Raw genomic sequence first — 26,088 nt, 5'->3', positions numbered from 1 at the left:
CTTCATTATGTAGTCTTTGTGACTGATAAGTGTATATTCTATATGTTATTGTTTATCCATGTTGTACCCTGAATCGGTTCTTCATTTCTTTTTTTTTAAAGAGGATTTTTTTTTTTTTACTTGCAAAATCAGATATATATAGAGGAGGAGAGACAGAGAGGAAGATCTGTCCAATGATTCACTCCCCAAGTGACCACAATGGTTGGTGGCCTGGTGGCTGGTCCTGTGCCAATCCGAAGCCAGGAGCCAGGAGCTTCCTCCAGGTCTCCCACACGGGTGCAGGGTCCCAAGGCTTTGGGCCGTCCTCCACTGCTTTCCCAGGCCACAAGCAGGGAGCTGGAAGGGAAACAGGGCTGCTGGGATTAGATCCGCGCCCATATGGGATCCTGGCCTGTTCAAGGCGAGGACTTTAGCCGCTAGGCTACGCGCCAGGCCCAGTTCTTCATTTCTTATTGAATATCATATGGATTTCTTTTAATTTTGTTTATTTGAAAGTCAAGAGTTGGAGAGAGAGGGAGAGGCAGAGATCTCCCATCTGTTAATTGACTTCTCCAAGTGACTGCAATGGCCAGGTTGCTTCACCTGGGGCTTCCCCATGGGCAGCAGGGACCCAAGCCCTCGGGCCAACTTCCACTGCCTTTCCTAGGGCATTAGCAGTGAGCTGAATTAGTGGAGCAGCTGGGACTGAAACTGGTGCCCATATGGGTTGTTGGACATTGCTTTTGGTGACTTTCCTGGCTACGCCACCATGCCAGCCCTCTGAATTTCTTCAACAGTTGATGCACATTCATGTTTCCATTTGTTGTATATGAAGGTACCTAATAAAGATTTATGAGTGGACAAGAGTTTGGCTTAGCAGTGAAGGTCCTCCTGAGGATATTTGTTAGCCTGCCAGCTCTGCTTCAGATCCAGGTATCTGCAGATGTGCTGTCCTGAGAAGCAGTAGGTGGTAGCTCACTTGGGACTCCTGGACTGGGTCCCACACTCCAATTTGGCCCCAGCCTTGGTGGAGGTGGGGATTTTGGGAGAGTAAACCAAACAGTGGAAGATCTCTGATTTTTGACCCTCTGCCTTTCAAGTGAAGTGAGAATAAATAAAATTAACATTAAAAAATTTGTGGAAAAGTGTGATTCATGCATATCTTTGAAATGACATACATAATGAAATAACTACATGACTTCCAACATTCTTTACGTTAAAACAAAATTCCATTTTCTGTGAATCGTTTGAGCTGCTCTGTATAAGTTTTTGTATAGGTTTTTTACTTCCTGTGGATAGAATTCCTCAGTAGAATTGCTGGGTCATAGTATTTCTGTATTTAATCTTTGACAAACTGCCACACTATGTCCAAAGTGACTTCATCATTTTTAATTGTATTACCAGTATGCATAAAGGTTTCGGTTTATTTACATTTTCAACATTATTTGTTGCTATTTTGTGAGCCCTTCTTAACTTTTTTTTTAAAGATTATTTTTATGTATTTAAACCGCAACGAAGGGAGAGAACAGAAAAGTCTCACAAAGTAGTGATCTTCCTCTGGTTCATTCCCTAAATGCCTTCAATGCCTAGGGCTGTGCTGACCAGGCCAGGGGCTTTCTCTGCATATCCCATGTGGGTTGCAGGGCTTCATGTACATGAATGATCTACCACTGCTTTTCCAAAATTGCAATAGCAGGGAGCTGGATAAGAAATGGAGAAGCTGGACCCTGTGTGGTAGCCTAGTGGCTAAAGTCCTCACCTTGCATCTGCCGGGATCTCCTATCTGCACTGGTTCTGATCAACCTCTGCTCCACTTCCTATCCAGCTCCCTGCTTGTGGCCTCAGAAAGCTGTAAAGGACGGCTCCTGGCTCTCAGCTTCGGATTGGCTCAACTCAGCCATTGCAGTGACTTGGGGAGTGAATCATCGCACAGGAGATCTTTTCTCTCAGTCTCTCCTTTCAGTCTCTGTAAATCTTACTTTCCAGTAAAAATAAAATAAAAATATATTAAAAAAAATAAAGTGGAGAAGCTGGGAATGAGCTGGTGCCAATGTGCTTGTGGTTTAACCCACTGCACTACAAGGCTGGTCCCAGGCCTTTCTGAAGTCAGACGTGCCTGTAAGTTACCATTGAGACTTATAATGATCTGTGACTAGATGCCTTCCTCTTTTTTTTTTTTTAAAGATTTTATTTATTTATTACAAAGTCAGATATACAGAGAGGAGGAGAGACAGAGAGGAAGATCTTCCGTCCAATGATTCACTCCACAAGTGAGCCGCAACGGGCCGGTGCGCGCCGATCCGAAGCCGGGGACCAGGAACCTCTTCCAGGTCTCCCACATGGGTGCAGGGTCCCAAAGCTTTGGGCCGTCCTCAACTGCTTTCCCAGGCCACAAGCAGGGAGCTGGATGGGAAGTGGGGTTGCCGGGATTAGAACCAGCACCCATATGGGATTCCGGGGCTTTCAAGGCGAGGACTTTAGCTGCTAGGCCATGCCGCCGGGGCCCCCCCCCCCCGCTTTTTTTAAATAAGATTTATTACTTTTTACTGGAAAGGGAGAGACAGAAAGATCCATCTACTGATTCACTCCCCAAATGGCTGCAGCAAACAGAACTGAGCTGATCTGATCCAGAGCTAGGAGCTAGGTGCTTGGGTCTTCTTTGGGTTTTTCACACAGTTGTTTGGGCAAACCAGCACCCATAAGGGATCCCGGCACATGCAAGGCAAGGACTTTAGCCACTAGGCTATGGTGCCGGGCCCTCTAGCTCCCTGTTAATGTGCCAGTAGGAGATGGTCCAAGACTTGGACTCCTGTACTCACATGGGAGACCCAGAAGAAGCTCCTTGCTTAAAGAAATTAAAAACAACAACAATAGCAAAAACAGAAAACCTTTGTGTAAATACTCATGCTGTAACACAGGTAAAGCTTTTCATTTATGAGATTAAATGTTTTGCTGATGTATATGTTCCATTGGGGAACATAATATTTACTTCTTTATCACCATTATTATGTACATTGCGTTGATATTGGTGCTTGAAATTCACTTTGTGCAACTCTTGATTTTAGGAGTTATTTAGATGTACTTAGATAAGCGGTAGGAGGTTTGATTTTTCTGTTTCATTCTTCTGTTAATTTAACTAAATGATCCTCAGTAATTTTCAGTCTTGGCTGTAGTCTTTCTGTGACTAAAACTGAAATGCACTGCTTGTTCCTGCCATGTCAGAATTCAGATTCTTGTTAGAGAATATATTAGTATTAAGGAAATAATTGTAGGAAGGAGAAGCTGTATAGTTCATTGTTTGCAGTTACCGTCTAGATGTATAGAAAATGCTTGAATTACTACTTTAAAGTGTCTCAAGGGGAAAATGTGTTGATTAATCAAGCCTTTTGATTCTAACTCTTGTGTATTTTTGCTGTAGTGGGTTTTGGAGAAATTACTCAATTTTGACAAATCTGTTAAAGACAGCTGGGTATACAGCACCATCATTTTTTAGTAACATCTTGTTTTGCAAATAGGCTTATATTCTATGATAGCTACTGCATCTCTAAACATTGGATGCAAGAGTAGAGGTATCAAAGAAAGATGTTTTCTGAAAATAGCAAAATGATTTGTTACAACCATTTTGTATCCTAATGAGGGAAAGACAGTTCTGTTACAGGGGTATTCATAGTGAAAATATGGGTGCTCTTCAATGAAATAATCTAATAAAGTATACTAAAACATATCTACTATCTTAATTATATTTTTTAGGCCTTCCTCAACATTTCTCATGTCTCAATGGACTCATGAATATAACGAGCTCTATACTTTAAAAGTGGATATGAAGAGTGAGATCTCAACTGATGCGCCAAAGACACAAGAGAGTCTGAAAGGGATCCTTTTGCATCCAGAGCCCATTGGGGCAGCCAAAAATTTTTCAGCGGGAGTTGAAATGATTAATAATAAAGTGGGGAATGAATTCTCTCACTTGTGTGATGGTACTCAGAAACAAGAGAAGGACATGAATGGTAACCAACAAGAACAAGAGAAGCGAGTTGTAAGGAAAAAGCGCAAAAGCCAGCAGGCTGGCCCTTCTTACATGCAGGATTGTGTTAAGGAGAACCAGGGGATATTAGGCTTGAGGCAACACCTAGGACCACCAAGTGACGAAGATAATGATTCTTCCTTTAGTGATTGTCTGTCTTCTCCTTCATCTAGTCTGCATTTTGGAGATTCTGATACTGTGACATCTGATGAGGATAAAGAAGTCTCTGTCAGGCATTCCCAAACCATTTTGAATGCTAAAAGAAGTCATAGTGCACGGTCGCAGAAGTGGCCTCGGGCTGAGACCGAATCCGTGTCAGGATTGTTAATGAAAAGACCTTGTTTTCATAGCAATTCGTTAAGGAGACTTACATGCAGAAAAAGATTTGTAAAAAATAATACCTCACAGAGGACACAGAAGCAAAAAGAGAGGTTATTAATGCAGAGGAAGAAGCGGGAAGTGTTAGCCCGAAGAAAATATGCGTTGCTTCCCAGTTCTAGTAGTTCCAGTGAGAATGACCTCAGCAGTGAATCCTCTTCCAGCTCATCAACTGAAGGAGAAGAAGATTTGTTTGTTTCTTCAAGTGAAAACCACCAAAACAATCCAACTGCTCCTTCAGGTAATAGCATTTCTGAAGATGCAGAACATGGCAACTTTTGCATTGTATTTGTGCTATTTTCTGATTTCTTTGTCACAGTGTTTAACAAAAGGAATATTGGATTTATTAGTACCTTTTATTTTTAGGTCATGTAAGTAAATTACTAACTGTAGTTTGAAATCATGACTCCAGTTTTGAGGTAAAAACTTTAAAGTTTAATGGGGGCAAAAATAAAATGATTTTTTTTTTTAATTTTGAGAATAACAGCTTAATAACAGCTTCTATCACTTTGTACATAATATATTTTATATGAGGTGTTGATTTGTGGTACACAACTTTTTCTCAATGTATTTTAAAATATAAGTTTATTTTTTTCGTATTGATCTATGGTAAGAACAATTTAAGGCTTTATTAAAGACTACTTAATATTATTTTGCTTTTAAGTATTCGATTACTTGTAGCTGAGATGTAATTCCCCAGTGTTTGAGTGCTTTTATTCCAGGGCTCTGAAACATTGAGTGCTGATGGTACTCAGTAGCATATAGGATTCATCCGCTAAAATGGAAGTGAAGAGAGTAGTGCTCAAGCCTCCCCTCCAGCCTGGCAAAAGTTATGTTTAAGTACATTTATACACAGTTCTCTATGACATGTTCATCTCATGAATACAAGCTATTGAAAGTTAATGTATCATTTTTATTGTTGTAACTTTTAAAATTTTGAACTTGGTTTTGAGATAGTAAACTTGAACAGAGGGAAAGGTAAATTTCTTGTGAAATCATAAGGGAATAAGGGATTTTGAGAGTTTTTTAAAAAGAAATGGAATCATGATTTCCAGTAGTGACACAGAGCTTTTCCAGGTTTGTCTAATGTTGCGTGTGTTGAGGTCGGAGCCTGCCATTTCTCCCTTCATCTGTGCTGTGTATGAATCACTGCCTTTTCCAAGATTCTCTTTCTTTTCAGTTTTCCTGTCCTTGTCAGACCCTTAAAACTGGTAACCTTGTTTGTAATCTTAGCTTTAGCCAGATTTAGTTTTATAACCTTTTTAAATTGCCAGATATTTTTCTCAAGTGGTCAGAATATGTGGATCCTAGTTTTGGGAGAACAGGTTAGGAGAGCCCAATTTCCGCTTAGAATTTTATGAGACAGGATATTGGTAATATGAAACAGAATTTGTAAGGAGTTCTTATTTGTAAGGGAGTGAGGATATGGTAGATGAAGGTCAGTATCAGGTTCATTTTCCTGGAATAAGGAAGCACCTTAGCTGCTTCTAAACAGAAGCTTTCTGACTTTTACATCCATTATGTTTTAGTATGTGAAAATTAGGGTTGCAATGTGTCAACTTCTAATTGGGTTTAGTAAATTTTTATACAGTTTATACAAGTGGATGGTATTGGTTACTTTGCAGCTACTGAAACGATTTTCTTCAAATAAGGTACATCATTGCTTACTGACTGTTATGGTAGTAAATTAGTTTAAAAGTGCTTTACATATTAAACATTCTGTATTATCCCAAAATTCCTAGAGCAGGCATTTAGCCTGTCTCATGTCATAGTGCTAGGTGTGATTCCTGACTCTGGTTACCGATGCCAGCTTCCTACTGAAGCACATTGTTGGAAGGAAGCATTGATAGGTCAGTGATTGGGTTCCCATCATTCACGTAGATGACTGGAACTGACTTGCCAGCTCTGGCTCTGGTTCCAGTCTAACCCTGGCCACTGGAAACGTTTGGTTTGTGAGGTCTCCATTAGTCAAAAACAAAAACAAAACGAAAACAAAAAAAATTCTTTACGTACAAGAGTTGTAGATAATTAACTGATTTTACAAATTACCTAAAAATTAGTTGTCACTATTCTATGTTGTTTTTACAGACATCAATTCTTAAGTTGTAATCAGTAGATTTCTGAGAAATATTTTCCTCATGCTGCTCCATTATTATTTTTAGTTACTCGTGAGGGCAGGTGTTGTTGGCACAGTGGGAAAGGGTGTAATTATAGAGTTGCAGATTTAAAACAGATTATGGAGATCTGTTTCACAGCATGAGTACATGCAACACTACAGAACTGTGTTAAAATGAGTTAGATAATACGAAAGAAAGGTTACTATGCCTATCTGCAGTATTGTCATCTGTCAATTCAGAAGGCAGCAGTTAACAGTTTGCAAGTTGTACCTGTGATGAGAATTTTCCCATAGTAAGACTACTGGGAAATTAAAAAAAAAAAAAAAAACTCCCTTTAAATGTGTGTTTACAATTTGTGAGCATATACTTTGTGCCATTTACAATGTTTTGCACATATCGCTCCAGTGAGACAGCAAAGCTTAGAAAGCTTAAAAGGTTTGCCTAATTTTAATTCCAAATCTCACTATAAGAGCTTCACTATAAACTACATTGTAGTGCCATAAATGCTCAATATTCGAGTGCTAGTTAATATCAGTAGCTTTTTTTTTTTTTAAAGATTTATTCATTTTATTACAGCAGGATATACACAGAGGAGGAGAGACAGAGAAGAAGCTCTTCCGTCCGATGATTCACTCCCCAAGTGAGCTGCAACGGGCCGGTGCGCGCCGATCCGAAGCTGGGAACCTGGAACCTCTTCCTGGTCTCCCACACTGGTGCAGGGTCCCAATGCATTGGGCTGTCCTCAATTGCTTTCCCAGGCCACAAGGAGGGAGCTGGATGGGAAGTGGAGCTGCTGGGATTAGAACCGGCACCCATATGGGATCCCGGGGCTTTCAAGGCGAGGACTTTAGCCGCTAGGCCACGCAGCTGGGCCCCAGTAGCTTCTTTTTTGGGAATGCCGGGCTGCTCCCCCCGGGCTGCTGACCCAAGAAACACACAAACACTCGTACTTGGTGGAAAAGAGTGCCTCTCTCTTTATTTTTACTCCTCATATATATACCTTCTTCTCTAGGGGAGGGGGAGAAAGGGAGGGGTTTCCTGGGAGTAATTATCTTCACTGAAGCAGGGAAGGAACTAATCAGCTATATTGAAACAGGGGAGGAACTAATTATTTGAACAGGAACAAGGGTGGAGGTTCTATTCTGCTTGCTCTACAGAGGATGTTTTGGCCTAATATCCTGCTTGCTGTAGCCCTTCTTGCCCAAGGCAGGCTTTTGCAATGCAACAGGCTGTCAGGTAGGCCAAGTCTAAGGCCCATACGTCTCTGGCTCCTAACAGTTCCCCCTTCTATTTTTTCTGATACAGTAAAGGTACGGCTCGGTGACTGTTCCTGTCTTAGGTCATTTGACCTCCCGTCAGGTCCTCACCCGTCCTGGGAAGCTTAGGCAGATGGCGAAGCCTAACTCCTGTCTTAGGTTGGTACCTGACTGTCAGAGGTTGCCCGTCTTTGACTACCAGCCCTGGCTACTGTATAGGTGAGAGCCAGAATTGAGGGTCTTGCCTTCCTTCTAGGGCTGCAAAGACTTGTCTTATGGCCATAACCTGAGCCTGTGCTTGCTGTTTTTTTCTGCTTAAGCTGAAGGCACAGCAAAAGGAGGCCTATGCATAAGAGTCATCCTAGCAGCAACCCCCACTCAGTTCCTGAAAAAATGGAACCCCTGGGCTATAAGAATTACAAGAGAATTCCAGGAAATGGGATCAACAGGGGTGGAATCAATGGCAAAGATGTGATGGTCAAGCTTTCAAAGTCTGCATTCCAGGAACCATTCAACCTGTAAGAGAGCTCACGAGAGAGATTAGTAGAGAAACATTCCCACTTTACCAAGGTGACACATACTGCATTGAGCCCGAGTAATAAATTAACTCTGGTTCAGCATTAGTATTCCTGAAAATTCTTCAGGAGGACTCTCGTTGTGGGTCCCAATGGCAGTGGAGGTGGGATCACTCTCATTATTCCCAGTGTATCTCCGTTTTTCTCGGTGGTGGGTTCCATAGGAGAATTAGTGAGACTGGGAGAATGGTGTTTAACCAGCCTTTCGGGAACCCATCTGGGGCTGTCTTCATCCTGTGGGAAAACACAAACACTTCCTCTTCCCCAAATAAGAACAGGGTCTGGCCCTTGCCATTGTCCAGTCAAAACATTTTTCCAAAAGACACTGGGTTTTTTCCCTGAGCGTGGGTTCCAATGACCATCTGCTGCAGTTACCCTCATGATCAATATTTTAAAAATTAAGGGTAAAAAGAGCTAAAAGCAGGGGGAAAATGTTTTAAGGAACAGAAGAAAGTGTCAGTAGCTTTCATTAGGTCCATATAGTTAGAACTGATTTTATTCTCTTCTCCTTGGGCATGGGTGCAACTTTGCAGGAGAGAGTCAAAGGTAAGCAAATCTTCTCATTAACCAGAAGATGGCTTAGTTTTCATTGATGCAACTCTAGCAAATGAGAAGCTTTGAGTGTTTGCATTTGAGGGGGTTCTGCAGGTCTTGTCAGAAGCCCTCATCCAACTTCAGATTTCCAGACTTAGACCTTCAGAATCCTGACTTTGAGACAGGATGTACGGGGTGTAGAGGAAGTCGAGTTGTGAGGTATAAACCACATGCAATGATCAGGATAATAGTACACAGTACCACACTCACGTCTAACAGTGTTGACACACACAACACTAACACACAGCTCCTCATAGGTAGCTTTACAACACAACCACTAAGTATTCTCCTTCAGTTTAGAGACCTCTCAGGTGATAAGACCACTCAGAAGTCTCCTAGATATGGTAAAGCCTCTTACGCTTTGGTAGTTTACTTTTTTCTGGGAGTTCCAGGGGTCTGTAGACATTACACTGTCAGACCCTGAGCTTCTAATTCTGAACCAGGGCATAACGGCTCATTTTCAATATATTTTAAAACATTTACTTTGCTTTCATCTTCAACAGACTTTTGTGAGGGGCTACTCTTCTTAGTTGTAAAATGGAGCCTATGGTTTTGCAACCAAGATATGACAGCAGCTCTAGACAATTGTTAGGAAGTTCACAAAAGTGATCCACTACCAGTTTCTTGTCATCTCATCAAATCTCAGAATCTTTATGATGATCAAACATCACTATCTCAAGTTTAGCAATGGCTTAACAATGCCAAAATGGAAATAATTTTTTCCATGAGCTAACTGATACACAGTTTCATTATGTGTCTACTCAATAGCTGCTGAGAGACACTGAGAAAATAAGCTATATTTTTCTACTCTGTTATTGCATGACTACATTAATAGATGTCCTGAATAGATTTATTCATTTTTATTACAGCCAGATATACAGAGAGGAGGAGAGACAGAGAGGAAGATCCTCCGTCCGATGATTCACTCCCCAAGTGAGCTGCAATGGGCCGGTGCGCGCCGATCCGATGCCGGGAACCTGGAACCTCTTCCTGGTCTCCCACGTGGGTGCAGGGTCCCAATGCATTAGGCCGTCCTCAACTGCTTTCCCAGGCCACAAGCAGGGAGCTGGATGGGAAGTGGAGCTGCTGGGATTAGAACCGGCACCCATATGGGATCCCGGGGCTTTCAAGGCGAGGACTTTAGCCGCTAGGCCACGTCGCCGGGCCCTGGGCCATTTTTTTTTTTTTAAAGATTTATTTTATTTTTTTATTACAAAGTCAGATACACTGAGAGGAGGAGAGATAGAGAGGAAGTGGAGCTGCCGGGACTAGAACCAGCGGCCATATGGGATCAAGGCGAGGACCTTAGCCACCAGGCCACGCTGCCAAGCCCCCTGGGCCATTCTTAATGTATTCATCCAGTGAACTCACTAGGAAGGTTCTGCTACTTTCTTAATTTTCTATTCTGACTTCATACACAGCATGCAAATCTAGTCTTACAGGTTACTACTGGCAAATATAAGAAAAAGAGACATCAAGCAATCTTACTACATACTTATATGTGCATGTCTTACTTGCGATGATTAAGTTTATGTCTTTTGTTTTGCAAACATACTAATGTCCCTTCTTACCATTCCAATGTAATATGAAGAACTTAATGTGTTGGCTGAACTTTCAAAGTTTATATATTCATAAAGATAAATACACGTGACCTGGCTTGCTAAGGCTGTTTATAATTAGCATGGACATCCCAACAGTATAATCCTTGATTAAAAATTGTTAAAGCATTACTAATAGGGGTTGGTCTAACTGTTCTTAAAAAGCAACAGAATGAACCCTAAGAAAGGAAAGAATAGGAGAAGGGGGATAATGTGTATCGAACTTGACCTGACAGGACAGGAGTAAAATGGCCCAGTCCAGATCACCATACATCAAGCACTGTAGATTTTCAGAAGAATAGGGAGTAACTATACTGTGGGAGTAGATTACCATTAAGTTTTAATAATTTCATAATTCTAAGCTTGCCTCTGGATTTCCGGGGTCCCTCAGATTATCCCTCGTGTCCCAAGACAGGGAGAAGGTCTGGGGATGAAATGAACTATGCCCCTCCAAAGTTCCAGGGGTCTCTCAGATTGTCCCTCGTGCCCTAGGACAGGGAGAGGGTTTGGAGATGAAATCACTTATGCCCCTACAAAATTTTTCTTAGAAATGTCCGAGTCAATTATCAACTCACCCTTTTTGCCTCGCACCCAAACACTTCGGCCGAAGTCCTTACCAAGAGGGTCCTCAGTTGCTCCACCATATCAGGGTCCCCTTACAGGCCACCAATTTGTCTTGACCTGCAGGACAGGACGCTCAAACCCTGAGGGTGGACTGGGAATGCCGGGCTGCTCCCCCCGGGCTGCTGACCCAAGAAACACACAAACACTCGTACTTGGTGGAAAAGAGTGCCTCTCTCTTTATTTTTACTCCTCATATATATACCTTCTTCTCTAGGGAAGGGGGAGAAAGGGAGGGGTTTCCTGGGAGTAATTATCTTCACTGAAGCAGGGAAAGAACTAATCAGCTATATTGAAACAGGGGAGGAACTAATTATTTGAACAGGAACAAGGGTGGAGGTTCTATTCTGCTTGCTCTACAGAGGATGTTTTGGCCTAATATCCTGCTTGCTGTAGCCCTTCTTGCCCAAGGCAGGCTTTTGCAATGCAACAGGCTGTCAGGTAGGCCAAGTCTAAGGCCCATACGTCTCTGGCTCCTAACAGTTTTTTTTTTTAGATTTATTATTATTGGAAAGCCGGATATACACAGAGGAGGAGAGACAGAGAGGAAGATCTTGCATCCGATGATTCACTCCACAAGTGAGCCGCAAAGGGCCGGTGTGCGCCGATCCGAAGCCGGGAACCTGGGACCTCCTCCAGGTCTCCCACGCGGGTGAAGGGTCCCAATGCATTGGGCCGTCTTCAACTGCTTTCCCAGGCCACAAGGAGGGAGCTGGATGGGAAGTGGAGCTGCCGGGATTAGAACCAGCTCCCATATGGGATTCCGGGGCATTGAAGGCGAGGACTTTAGCCGCTAGACCATGCCGCCAGGCCCAATATCAGTAGCTTCTTTCTGGTACTAGCAGTTGCTTTTGTTCCTTCTATCTGTGATCAACTTTGACTGTACTTTGGGACTTTTCTGTCCCAATGGAAATTGTTATGCAACTCCCCTTTCATTATTTTCATAGTAATTTTTTTAGTCTCCGAAATGAAAATTTTTTGACTGGTTGCCATGTTGTGGCATCTCATTGGCATCTCGTATTGAATTGTCAGTTGGAGTCCCAGCTGCTCCACTTTTGATTTGTCTCCTCAGCAAATGACTGCCTGAGTATTTGTTTCCCTGAAATGCATGTCACAGACTTGGATGAAGTCCTGGCTCCTGGTTTCTGCCTCTGTCAGTCCTGGCCTGTGTGGCTAATGAGGAGTGAGCCAGCAGTTGGAAGATCTCCTTCTCTTCTTAAATAAATGGATATAAAAAGAAAATTAAGTAGCAGTTAACTGATGAGCATTTGCACTTTATGTATGTTTTTCTTTTTCTTTTCAGGAAGTATTGATGAAGATGTTGTGGTTATAGAAACTTCCTACACTCCCCAGGTCACTGCCAATGAAGAAATTAATGTTACCTCAACTGACAGTGAAGTGGAGATTGTAACAGTTGGAGAAAGTTATCGGTGAGATCTAATTGTTACTTTATTTTTTGAAGTTTTAAATATAAAAATTTAAACATATTATGCTACAGGTATTTGCATTTTTCTGCTTTTATTTGTGACAAATTTTGAGTGTACATATACCAGGTAATCAGTTTTGAAACCAGGGTATATTAGATTCAGCAGAGGAGGTTACAAAGTAAAAATGTATTCTTGCCTAGAACCTATCCTGGATCATTTGAACTAGAATCATGGGGACAATTTTTATTTTAGTTAATGGTTTTGAGAGTCAAAAAGAAAGTGTGATTGAGCAGACTTACTCCCTAATGGTGGTTGGGGTTGGAGTAAGGGCCAGTCTCCCGCAGTGGTGCAGGAAGCCAGTTACTTGAGCCATCACTGCTCTGTCTCCTGGAATCTGCATTAGCAGGAAGCTGAAATCAGGAGCAAGAGCTGGAATTGAATCCAGGCCCACCGAGGTAGACATCCTAGGTGCTAGGCCAAATTCCTGCCCGTTAAAACTTACTCTTGTGTTTTTAATCCTTCAGTAAGTAATTTCATCTATGCCCTCAACTCCTAAACAGATGAAACATTTTCATTTGTTTTGGGAAATTGGAAATGGTGCTGATTTTTTCCAGAATCACTCTTATAGTTTAAAGATTTATTTAATTTTTATTGGAAAGGCAGATTTACAGAGAGGAGAGACAGAAAGATCTTCCCTCTACTGGTTCATTCTCCAAATGGCTGCAAAGGCTGGAGCTGAGCTGAGCCGATCAGGAGCCAGGAGCTTCTTATGGGACTCCCATGCTGGTGCACAGTCCTAAAACTTTGGGCCATCCTCGACTGCTTTCCCAGGCACAAGCAGGGAGCTGGCTGGGAAGTGAAACAGCTGGGGCATGAACTGGGGCTCATAAGGGATCCTGGCACATGTAAGGCGAGGATTCAGCCACTGTGCCACTGTGCTGGACCTGGGACTCGATTTTTTTAATTAAAACATTTTTTATAATAAATTTTATTTTCAGTGATATATCATTTCACATAATTTCCAAGTGTGACTGAGCTCTAAGATGAGCCAAAGAGCACATATCCTAAATCTCATCAGAAGCGTTTCTTGAATTGCTCTGAGCACTGCACTGGAGGCCAACATGCCCCAGTGTTGACACCACAACATTTCACTTGGAGATAAAACGAAGGCACAAGGATCAAGCTGAGAGGCTATCATTGAGTCCTCGTATGATAGATTTGCCACTTTGAAATAGTTGTGACAGTAACGACTCATTCTTCCTGTCAGGTTCAGTGTCTTTAAAAGTAAAACATCATACTATGTGAAAATGCTGCATTTTATTTCGTGAATACATTGGAAACCATCAAGTCTGGAGAAGTTTAATTCTTCCTGAGCCCAGGGACATGAGGCTTACTGATGGGATCTGTCCAACATACTAATTCAGCTTTGGCGAACATCAGCAAACTGGCACCTGCAATTAAACCTGCAGGCATGAATTCTCCTGAGTGGTACAATCTCATTGCCTTGATGCCAGCCAAGGTCCCGGACGTAGCCAGGAAAAGCCACACGTTCCGTGGGTCCTGAATAACTGGTAGGCACCAAGGCTTGCCAAGCTCCCAAAGAGGAGGCTTGCAGCCAGGGACAGCACGCTACCTTTTCTGGCGTAGCCAGTGATTCCACCAGTGGCCATTAGGGCTGCGTAACCAAAGCCAAAATAGTGTAAAGGCACTAGCAGGCCCGTGTTCTTCTGCATGGGCCCTCTCCTACTCTCTGTCAGCTGCGGATGACAGACATCTGGCCCACACCCAAGTACCAGAACTGCTCTCCTGGAGTGCTAGGCTGCAGGTAGAGGGCACGCTAGCCCCCTGAAGGGATCGCAGGGCCCTAAATTTAATTTTTTAAAAAAGATTTATTTATTTTTATTACAAAGTCAGATATATAGAGAGGAGGTGAGACAGAGAGGAAGATCTTCCATCTGATGATTCACTCCCCAAGTGACTGCAATGGCCGGGGCTGTGCGTTTTCAAAGCCAGGAGCCAGGAACTTCCTCCAGGTCTCGCACGCGGGTGCAGGGTCCCAAAGCTTTGGGCCATCCTTGACTGCTTTCCCAGGCCACAGGCATGGAGCTGAATGGGAAGCGGGGCTGCCAGGATTAGAACTGGTGCCCATGTGGAATCCAAGTGAGTTCAAGGCGAGGACTTTAGTCATTAGGCTACCACACTGGACCCCCAGGACTTGATTTTTTTTTTTAATGTTGCAAGCATATTACCTATTAATTTGAAGAGTTACAGAGAGAGAGAGAGAAAGAGGTATTTTCCATTGATTGGTTCACTCTTCAGTTGGCATCAACTGTGGCAGCTGAGCCAGGTTGATGCTAGGAGACTGGAACTCCATCCAGATCTCCCTCCTGGATAGTGGGGGCCCAAACCTTTGGGCCATCCTCTGCTGCTTTCCTGATTGTTAATAGGGAGATTGATTCGAAGAGATATAGCCCCTGGCTCTAACCTGTGCACATGTGGGGTGCTGCTTCACAGCAGATGGCTTACCCTGCTGTACCTCAACACCAGGCCTCCTGAATTTCTTTTTTGAAGTTTTTGCTCTATTTGTTGAGGCCATTTTGAGACCTGTTTGAACTTGGAATATTTCCCCAGTAGTTGAGCTCACACACCCAATGAGCTTCTGTATTAATGTGTCTGACTCACCTGTTCATACATTTTTGTCATGAACTGAAGACACACTTATAAGCAATTTCCTTTGATCAGCTGAAAAGAAAAATTCCCCTCTATTCTGAGACAGATTTTCCCCTTGGAACTTAAGGTCTATGTAGTTTACCTGTTTTTCGTATATGCTTTCAATATAGATCATAGAAAATCCTTCAAGCGTGTATATATAGATAGAAATAATGACACATTACCCATGCATACTTTAATATATTAAATACTTAGGTTTGTGGTTACATGCCTTAAAATTAAAAATAATTTATAAGAGGTGTTTCCTCTGGCTACCACGTAGTAAAATAACTAGTGAAGATACCACAGTATTCTTTCCTCTGCTAACACTAGGAAATACATTGCATGTATATTTAATTTCTTATCTTTTTTGTTTGTTTTATAAGATTTATTTATTTTTATTGGAAAGACAGATTTACAGAGAGGAGATTCACAGAGAAAGATCCTCCGCCTGCTGGTTCATTCCGCAAGTTGAGTCAGTCTGAAGCCAGGAGCCTTCCCTGGGCCTCCAGTGTGCCTGCAGGGTCCCAAGGCTTTGGGCCATCCATCTTCCACCACTCTCCTAGGCCACAGTCAGGGAACTGGCTGGGAAGTGGAGCAGCTGGAACACAGCCAGCACCCAGATTGTTCCTGTCATTTGCAAGGCAAGGATTTAGCCACTGGACTACCGCACCAGGCCCAATTTCTTAGTATTTCTTAAAGATACTACCAGAGGGCCCAGCGCGATGGCGTAATGGTTAAGGTCCTCGCCTTGCACGCTGGGATCCCATATGGGCGCCGGTTCTAATCCCGGCAGCTCCACTTCCCATCCAGCTCCCTGCTTGTGGCCTGGGAAAGCAGTAGAGGATGGCCCAAAGCCTTGGGACCCTGCACCTGTGTAGGAGACCTGGAAGAAGTTCCTGGATCCTGGCTTCGGATTGGTGCAGCCCCGGCCGTTGTGGCCACTTGGGGAGTGAACCATTGGACAGAAGATCTTCCTCTTTTTCTTTCTTCCTCTCTGTACATCTGCCTTTCTAATAAAAATAAATAAATCTTTTTAAAAAAAAAGTGCCAGAAAGTTGGCTAGATTTAGGACTCTAGGAACCATGTTTTTCAAATCAAGGCTAGGCAAAACACATGATTATGTGAATGTTACTGACTGTGTAGGGTGTTAATATTTATTTCTTTTGCTATGGTAAATAATTTTGGGTGTGAATATTCAACATAAACAATTGATTATACCCAAATGAGTATTCAAAGTACCCCTAATAAAGAGAGTACCTTTCTTGAAACACAGTCCTGTATTTTACACTAATGATTGATTTGACATAACAACTGGGTTTGTGTGTTTGTTAATTGATTTGGGGAATGCTTCATCTTGCAAAGTTTGTTGAGTTTGAGGCATTGTGTTGATAATAATTTTTAATTTAGCTGTCACTCCATATTTGGAGAAGTGTTTATTTTGTATGAAAGACTTAGGGATTACTAGGGTTTCTAAATTTTTTTGTGCTTTACCTTTATGAATACTGATATCATTTAAGGTCTCGTTCGACTCTTGGACACTCCAGATCTCACTGGAGTCAGAGTTCAAGTTCTCATACAAATCGGCCACAGGAGCCACGGAGCCGCAGTAGAATTTCTACTGTTATACAGCCTTTAAGGCAGAACGCAGCAGAAGTTGTGGACCTTACTGTTGATGAAGATGGTAAGTTGGAGCGAATGTAGAATTATGTGGTGAGCCACATGTGAGCTTGTTAGCCTTGAGAGTTAGCAATATATTGGAGTGAAGGGATGTCACTATAGGAAAAAAGTTGATATGTGAAAAGAATTAGAGGCCTTGTGCAGTCAGCTCTTCCTTGGGCTGCTTGCTGTTTGGGAAATTCTAACTTCCAAGACTTTGGAGTTAAGGTACTTATGAAAGAAAATTCCTACTGTCTGCAATTGATTCACCAGTCTTAGTTTTTATTTTCAAGGACCATACATTACCTTTAAAGACAGTGGTAAAAAATGTACTAGACATTAATAGTTGCTCATAGTTAAATATAGAGTTACTGTTTGGGAAACGTTTGGTTGTCTTCTCTTATAACATATGTTAGCCAGAAAGTAGGAAGTGGTGATAGAGTGGCTTTTTCCCTATTAAAGCTTGAATACAGCTTACACTTTACTAAGTGAAAGGTTTTATAGTGATCAATTGATGCTCCACATCCCCGCTTGTTTTTCTAATTGAAAACTCCTTTCATATTAAAAATAAATCCAGTGGCTGGCTTTGTGGCTGTAGTGGGTAAAGCTGTGGCCTGTGATGCTGGCATTCCTTATGGGCACCAGTTCACGTCCTGACCTCTATTTCCTAACCAGCTTCCTGCTAGTAGTCTAGGAGAAGGGGAAAATGGCCCAAGTGTTTGGATCCCTGTCACTCATGTGGGGGATCCAGATGAAGCTCCTGAATTGGAAGCTGAGTAGTCAGGATTCAGATCAGTATTCTGATATGTAATGTCAACTTGTACTTGATGGCTTAACCCACTGTACCAAGTACATTTCCCTATCTTTTAATATCTAAGAAATTAGTTGCATTTTGGTGCAGTAGCATCCAAACTACAGGGCCCCATAGGATTAACAATCACCATGTGTGCCTAAGGAATCAGCCTATGCTGCCGATCTTCTCATTCTTAAGTATGTCAAGAGAGTCCTGTATTCAGATTTAGTTGTTGTGACTGCACCTTGTACAGATTTAATCTCTTTGTTCTCGTTTTTAAGCAACCATTTTATACTAAGATGTTTGAAATTGAACTCATTTTTAAGTTGGGTTTTCCTGAAGTTTTCTGTACTTTTGGCTACAAAATTGAATTTTTGTTAGAAACTACTGATGAATGTTAGTATCTGTAAAATAATTTTTGGAAATATGGAAAATGAGATTGAAATTGCTCTGAAACAATCCTAGCTAATGTTTGTTAACAAATTATTACATAAAGCACACAAAAGCACATTACATTCATGATCTCTGTTCATCCTAACAGTGTTAGAAACATTGTGTTACCTTCACAGTCCTACAAATGAGGAAATGGAGAACAGGTGTTAAAATAACTTACCCATTCATTGTCACAGTGTCAGTGATGAAATCAGAATTGCTCCTAGGAGCCTTTGTTGTGGCATAATGGGTTAAGCTGCTGCTTGTTATGCCAGCGTCCAATATGGATGAGTTTTTGGGTCCCAGTGCCCCACTTCCAATCCAGCTCCTTGCTAGTGGCCTGAGAACAACAACACAAGATAGCCCAAGTACTTGGGCCCCTGCCCCCATGTGTGAGACCTGGGTGAAGCTCCACGTTCCTTTGGCGTGGCCCAGCTCTGGCCTTTGTTGCCTTTTATGGAGTGAACCTGCTATTAGAAGATCTTTCTCTTGCTTGTTCTCGCTCTCTTCCTCCCTGCTCCCGTTTCTATTCCATTTGTTTCTCCTTTTCTCTTTATCCTTCTTCCTTCCATTCTCCCCTCCCATTCCCTTTCTCTTTCCCTTCCCTCTTCCCTTTCTCCTCTCCCTTTCTCTCTCCCTCTTTCTGCCTCCTCCCTGTCCTCCCCTCCCTCCCCCTCTTCCCCTGTCTCCCTCTATTTTGCTCTCTTGTTCTCTTTCCCTTTCAAGTAAATAAACTGCCATCCAAGCAGTCTGACCCTAGAAAGTGCAATTTATAACCCTGGAACCCCACTACAACCAGGTGTTTTGGCTTAGCAGAGGAATTGTTACTGGCCTTTCACTCTTCTCTTCTGTGATAGGTAAGAAAGCTTTTGTAACAGTTACCTGAAAAAATATTTAGTCATCTGAGCTCCTGGAATATGAATATATGTGTTGAATTTAAGTGTAATAATCATCAGTTTGATGGTATAGTTTAACATTATGAAATATACACATTAGAGAGCTATGGCCTTGATATTTACTTCAGTTTAGTAATTAGAAAATAATCCATTATTTGTTTTGATGTGCTAAGCAGACCCTTCTGTGTTTTATAGAACCTACTGTAGTACCAACCACTTCTGCAAGAATGGAATCACAAACTACTAGCGCTTCCATTAACAGTTCAAATCCATCTACCTCTGAGCAGGCCTCTGATACTGCTCCAGCTGTCACCAGTAGCCAGTCGTCCACAGTGTCAGAGACTTTAGTTACCCTTACAAGCAATAATACAACTGGCACTTCTATAGGAGGTATGTAAAAAAGTGGTGGGGTAACTTTTTGTTACTACTTTTGCTTTGAAGGGTATTATTTTTACAGTTAAAATTTTAGCTGTGTAACAAGAAAGTATTCTTCAGTATGTACCAACAGCTCAATTTAAAAACTGGGTGAAAGAATTGATTAGATGCTTCAGTCCATGGATACTTTACTTCTGGTTATAAATTTATACCTTGACTCTTTGGGTCACATACACAGATAATCTAGTTTGTAGTATTGCAATATTACATAATTGCTGTAAACATTTTAACATAAGGAAGTATTAATGTTGCAGGGCTACAAATGGGGTATTGATTATGGTCAGTTCCCAATGTGCTAGTTTTAGCTCAAGTAAATTAAGGAATTGCTGAAAATATATACATATGGATTAAGAATGTGACCTTGTATTACATTCTTATTTACAAAGCCATCATTTCATAAACATTTCTTAATCTTCCGTTAATTTATACATGCTGCCTATTTTTGTAGCAAACTTTGATTTAGTTATTGTTGGCTTTTCCCACCCCCTTTCTGTTCCAAGATGACTCGAGGAGAACTGCATCTAGTGCTGTAACAGAAGCCGGGCCTCCTGCTATGCCGAGATTACCTTCCTGCTGTCCTCAGCACTCACCGTGTGGAGGGTCATCACAGAGTCACCATGCGTTAGGACATCCACATGCAAGTTGCTTTCAACAGCATGGTCACCATTTTCAACATCATCACCACCACCACCATACTCCTCACCCAGCTGTTGCAGTTTCTCCTCCTTTTACTGATCCTACTTGCCCTGTGGAAAGACCTGCACAAGTACAAGCACCTTGTGGAACAAACAGTACCTCTGGTACTAGCTACCATGACCAGGTATGGGAATTTAAGGAGAGTCAGTCTTCCTTCCTTCCTCCGTTTAGCTGTGATACCTTTGGGAACTGGGTGGGGAACAAATTTAAAGTTTTATGAATTCTCTAATATTTTTCAGATGGTGAAAACAAATTTTGAAAATCAGGAATGATGCATAATCTAAAAATTACATTTTTATTATGGAATGAGTTTTGGTGTTTTTGATTAAAATATAGGTGATTCTGATCTTTGGGATGCTAAATGTCAAGGCTATAGTGTTGATCCCAGCATGCTAGCCTAGTAGCCTTGTATACACCAGGTTTAGTCCCTGTGATCCTGCTTCCCATCCAGCTCCCTGCTTGTGGTCTGGGAAAGCAGTCGAGGATGGCCCAAAGCCTTGGGACCCTGCACCAACATGGGAGACCCAGAAGAAGTTTCTTTCTTTCCTTTTTTTTTTTCTTTAATGTATTTTCTTTTTTAATTTAATTTAATTTTTTTCAATTTTTTATTTTTGATAATCTTTACATAGTTAATTAGGATAAAAAGATTCAAGGGCTATAGGAAAGTGGGTAAGACTGTCATTTCCACATTGTTTCCTTCATGTTTAAAGGAGGATATTAAGGGACAAGGCCCACCCAATTTCCCACCCTCCCCAAGTCCCGGATGTAGGGCATGCTCTGAGGTTCTTGCTCAAGTGGTTTTGATAGTTCACCGGTTATGATTCGCTGCCAGTCTTGCCACTCCAAGCATGATGAGGTCTTTGAAGAATCCACTGATTGACATAGTCCATCATAGAGTCTCCATTTGCCCCGTATTTTGTTGCCAACATATAGCTGAGATGGCTGATTGACCTGTTCTGTCTTCTGTCTTTCTTGGTTATGGTTCTGAGTCCAGCATTTCGATTGGGGAGATCTCCAAAGAAACTTTGAGGTGTTCTCAGACCAGATTCTTGTACGTACTAGCAAGTACAGGGCCTGGCACAGTCCATCGCCCTGATCAGCTGGTGGTTGCAATTGCTGGGTTGGTTCTGTTTTTAGTCCCGTCTTCCACTGGAACCAGTGGGTGTTGCAGTCCATCCTGGTTCTGCCCAGCACATACTCGGCCCACGCATAAACAAGTGGGAGCTGTAGCCTAGTTGGAGCAACCCACAATAACCCCCACCAGGCCCGCCCCCTACCCTGGTTTGCCAGTATGTGTAGCAGTAGTCCAGTCTATCCCACCAGAAGAAGTTTGTGGCTTCAGATTAGCTCAGCTCTGGCTGTTGTGGCCACTTGGGAGTGAATCAACAGACTGAAGTTCTTCCTCTCTGTCTCTCCTTTTCTTTGTATATCTGATTTCCAATAATAAATAAATAAATTTTTTTTTTTTTAATTTACAGTGTCTAATTCAGAGAACTTAAAATTCTCAGTGTTTCCCCTGCTACCTCCTACTGGGATTTTTCTCTGACTTGCATTCATCAAGAGAAATGTGCAGCCTTTGTGGGTGCAAAACTAAAACATAGCTTTTCAGGAGCAGATAACATTTTCAGTTTATGCAGAATTGAAATGTCATTACAAACAATATAAATAAATAAATTAGTTGATAATATTGAAAGGATTTAGTGGAAAATATAATTAAAGAGATTTTAGATGTTACGTTGGTTCTGGGAATACTTTTAGGTATTACTGATTTTCTACATCTTTGTTACCTCTTAGAAATGAATTAACATCTGGAAAAACTTGTATGAACTAAACAAAAGGCTTTGTTTTAAAGATAAAACTGCTTTTATTCGACATTTATATTGAAAGGAAGCTTTGCAGTAATAGTAGGAAAAAGGTAGATTTGTGGCTCTTACACTTCCTGTTAAAGAGTTGTCAAAGGTGGGACCTGTCACTCACAAACTGTTCTGTTGTTGAGTTAATAAGACGTGCAACAGGCTTAAGAACTCAATTGTATACATATTTTCTTTCAACCCAATCTGTTAGTTGTAATCTCTTTTGTGGTTTTTGTTTGTTTTTTAAGAATCAGTTATGTATCTGAAAGGCATACTTGGAGGGAGAGACAACAATCTACCTTCCTTCCACTGTTTGCTCCCCAAATGAGTGCAAGCCAGAAGCATTTAGCACCATTCCAATGTCCACATGCGTAGCAGAGGCCCAACCACTTTGACCAATTTCTTGTTTCCCAGGCAGATTAACAGAGAGCTATAAAGGAAGTGGAGCATCTCTAACTCCAACAGCAGTACATAGCTGCAGTCCTTGCAGATTGTTGCTTAATCTACTGTGTTAACATTGGCCACTCTTTCATAAGCTTTGGTATAAAATAAATGTAACCATTCACTTACCTCTAAGTAGAGGTTATTTGGACTGCAAACAAAACTCACGAACAGTGAGATCCTGAGCATCCATTAGCGGTGGTGGTCACGCAGGTGAACATAGAGCAAAGTTTTAAAGATAATAGTTTAAGATTCAAAGGAATCAGTTATTTTGTTTTTCAAATTTTAGGAGGAGGCAAATGAAAAATTAAGAGGCAGAACTTAACTCATTGATTAGCCTAAATAGTCTTATATTCTTTGTTATTTTCAAGAAAATACTTTCGTACAATTAGTTTCAAATGAATGCTTGTGGTATGCACTAAAGTTTGGGAATTTGGCAAGATAGGTTTTTATCTAGAACCTTAATGTTTTCAGTGATGAATAATTTTTTTGTCATGATACAGTTCCTTAGGCTAAGGGATTTCCCCCTTCGATCCGATATCTTCCCCCCACTGGTTTCCCCTGTATTATTATTTTTTAAAGATTTATTTGTTTTTATTGCAAAGTCAGACATATATAGAAGAGACAGAGAGGAAGATCTTCTGTCCAGTGATTCACTTCCCAAGTGATAGCAACAACTGGAACCATTTTTTTTTCTGCTGCAATGTGTTTATTATGTGCCAAAATAACTACACCACAGCTTACTCCACATATCTGCAGGCGAGTGCAGTCTTGCCTGCAGTATACTACAGTAAGGTAGAGACTTCACACAGGCTCCACAAAACCCACAGAATAGCTGGGATATGCGACAGTACAACAGCAGCTCAGTGGAAGAGGGGTATGACACTGGTTATTTGGCACACAGCTTCTCTAAGAGGGGCAAGGAGCTCTTCCGGGTCACCCACTCAGGTGCAGGGTCTCAAGGCATTGGGCTGTCCTCAGCTGGGAGGACAAGCAGGAAGCTGGATGGGAAGCGGGGCTGCCAGGGCACCAGCTGGCACCAATATGGACTCTCAGCATGTTCAAGGCAAGGACTTTAGCCACTAGGCCACTGCGCTGGGCCGTCCCCCATATTATTAAAATACTATAGTGTTTCAACAGAGTCCACCTTCTGTTGAAGTGTGTGTGTGATATTTTCTGAAGAAATCCTAAATTACTGTTCAGATTTGTACGATAATGGAATGATTTTATTAAAGTTTCTAAGATGTAGATAATGCAAATGAGAAATAAACTTTAAGCAGTATATGAATGAAACATCTTTTGATGTGATCTTTTATTTTTAAAATTGATTCTAGATTTTCAATATAAAGCTACTGTAGTTTTCACAGTTGAAGATAATACAGTCTTTTTCTGGCCCTGGATAGATAATATCTTCACACTAAGAATCTTTATGATTTTCAAATTAGTCCTAAGATTATGTTTTTCTAGGTTGCATTAGGAATATATTTACAGTGTAACATTTAAAAATGCTCTGACTAGACTTTAGAAGGATAAAATATAATTTTTTTCTGCTTAGCAGGCACTTCCAGTAGACCTGAGCAATAGTGCTATCAGAAGTCATGGGAGTGGTGGTTTTCATGGAGCTTCTGCATTTGACCCCTGTTGCCCTGTCTCTTCATCCCGAGCTGCAATCTTTGGGCACCAGGCTGCTGCTGCTGCCCCTAGTCAACCATTGTCAATAGATGGTTATGGATCAAGCATGGTTGCACAGCCCCAGCCCCAGCCTCCTCCACAACCTTCTCTCTCATCATGTCGACATTATATGCCACCTCCTTGTAAGTATGAATGTAATGGGCAAATAAGTAGAAATATATAGAGAAATATTATATGTTCATCTCTGAAATAACTTTTCATTAATCCTAATTCATAACTGTTTTAGTATTTAATCACACTTAATACTAGAGAATTTTCCCTATTTTCATTTCTGTAAAATTGGATACATTGTGTTTTACCTTAGATTTTTACAAAATGAAGGTTTCAGGAATTTAGATTTGTTCCTTTAAGTATCTAAAGAAATGTGAAAATTAACTATTTCTAGTCAAAGTGAAGTATATTTTGTCCAAGAGTGCTCAAGCAGTTTTGATCATGAGAAGTTCTTGAGAAAAAAAGAATTGTGAGGTAAAAAATGTTTTTATATCCAGTTACTTCAGGTAGTTAAGATAGAACCAGTCACTGTTTTTGTAAATAAATTGAAATTCCTTGAATATAAGAAATGATATACTCTTAAGTTTTATAGCATGTTTACTAGTTTGTTATAAATTAGAAGCTTTTTGTGATGATAAACATTGAAAATTTGTACTGGAGTAAACCAGGAAGTTAGCAAGGAGACTTGTTTTTTGCTTTGGTAATATACAAGGAATTCTCTAATTTATAGTTATACAGTTCCTGGAATTTCTTCTTCTGTTTCAATAATATAAAAAATTCTGTGCTAGCTTGCAGCATCCCCAGCGTGAGTTAGGACTGGGGGCATCCTGGACAGAGCCAGTCTGTAGCAACCGAGGTGAATGCCAAGGTGAGACAGGCCAAGTACCCACCAGCACATGTAGTCTGGTGGCAGGAGTGGCGAGTTCTCCCCTTCTGGGCCACTGCTGCTCACTCAAGTAGTGAGCTTGAGTGCTGAAACTGGGGGCAGACTGGGTTGGGTAGGGCTGCAACAACCATCACCCTGCATGTGGACTGGGTTTGGAGTAGGACTGGACTGGGCCAGGGCACTGCATCTGCTGGTGCACATAAGAACCAGGATAAGTGCTAACTGGCTGGGCTTTGCTGCAGCATCCACTGGCAAGTGCGGGAACAGGTTGCAATTCGTGTCAGACTGAACCGCAGTACCCCTTTAAAGTGTAAGATCTGGGTTGGGGGCTGGGCCTAGTAAGGAAACTCTGGGCACTCCATTGGACTCCAGCTCCCAGTGGTATGCATGAGAGCCACAGCTGAGGGGGAGGTGAGGTTGAACAACCCTTCGGCATATGTGTGATCTGGTTTGTGTGGTGGTGAGGGCTGAGCTAAGCTGCAACACCCATAGGTATATACAAGAGCCCGTTTAGGATGCAGCATGGGCAGGATTAGTCTGCTGAACATGGTGGCACATACAGGAACTGGGGCCAGGTCCAGGCTTGGTGAGGATTATTGGGAATTACTCCAACTATGCTGCAGTTCCTGCTGCTGTTTGTAAGGGCCAGGTCTGTGGCAGACTGTGTTGGGCTGTGCTGTAGCACTGGTAGTTTTACATAGGACAGTACTGACTAGGCAAGTACAGTCACTAGTGTGCATAGTCTGATGCGGATGACAGACTGAACCAGACCCTGTATTGGCTGGCACATGCAAGGGGATTTGTGTTCTAACCTTGGAGCACATGCATGCGCCAGGATTGGGCCTCCTTAATTGCCCATGCCTGTTCAGTGGACTGTATGCCCAGGTGCATATGAAAAGCAAGACGACGTGCTCATTTGGGCCTGCAGATGACATCAAATACCATGTTAGAGGTGGGGAGCAGAACAAATTGGACAACTCTCATTGCTGAGCATTGGCAGCAAGTATCTGGGTGAGTGCATGCGCTGGGGTGTAGT

At 41.8% G+C, this 26,088-nt stretch overlaps 1 protein-coding gene across 8 annotated transcripts in view; it reads left to right on the top strand.

Annotated features, from left to right (window-relative positions):
* Window positions 1-26,088, top strand: part of RNF111 (ring finger protein 111) — a 130,868-nt gene that overhangs the window by 87,408 nt on the left and 17,372 nt on the right. For 6 of the 8 annotated variants that reach the window (XM_058665770.1, XM_004578039.3, XM_004578038.3 and 3 more), the window contains exons 2-7: window positions 3,730-4,622; window positions 12,446-12,572; window positions 16,799-16,962; window positions 19,254-19,448; window positions 19,994-20,313; window positions 24,039-24,297. In XM_058665770.1, the coding sequence (XP_058521753.1) occupies window positions 3,749-4,622; window positions 12,446-12,572; window positions 16,799-16,962; window positions 19,254-19,448; window positions 19,994-20,313; window positions 24,039-24,297 (1,939 nt within the window). In that variant the 5' untranslated portion in view covers window positions 3,730-3,748. The remainder of the gene's footprint in view (window positions 1-3,729; window positions 4,623-12,445; window positions 12,573-16,798; window positions 16,963-19,253; window positions 19,449-19,993; window positions 20,314-24,038; window positions 24,298-26,088) is intronic. The other 2 variants (XM_004578040.3, XM_058665772.1) reach the window with 1 other exon arrangement.

The sequence above is a fragment of the Ochotona princeps genome, chromosome 6 (assembly GCF_030435755.1).
Source record: "Ochotona princeps isolate mOchPri1 chromosome 6, mOchPri1.hap1, whole genome shotgun sequence".
Taxonomy (NCBI): domain Eukaryota; kingdom Metazoa; phylum Chordata; class Mammalia; order Lagomorpha; family Ochotonidae; genus Ochotona; species Ochotona princeps.
This window is presented reverse-complemented; position numbering and strand designations above follow the sequence as displayed.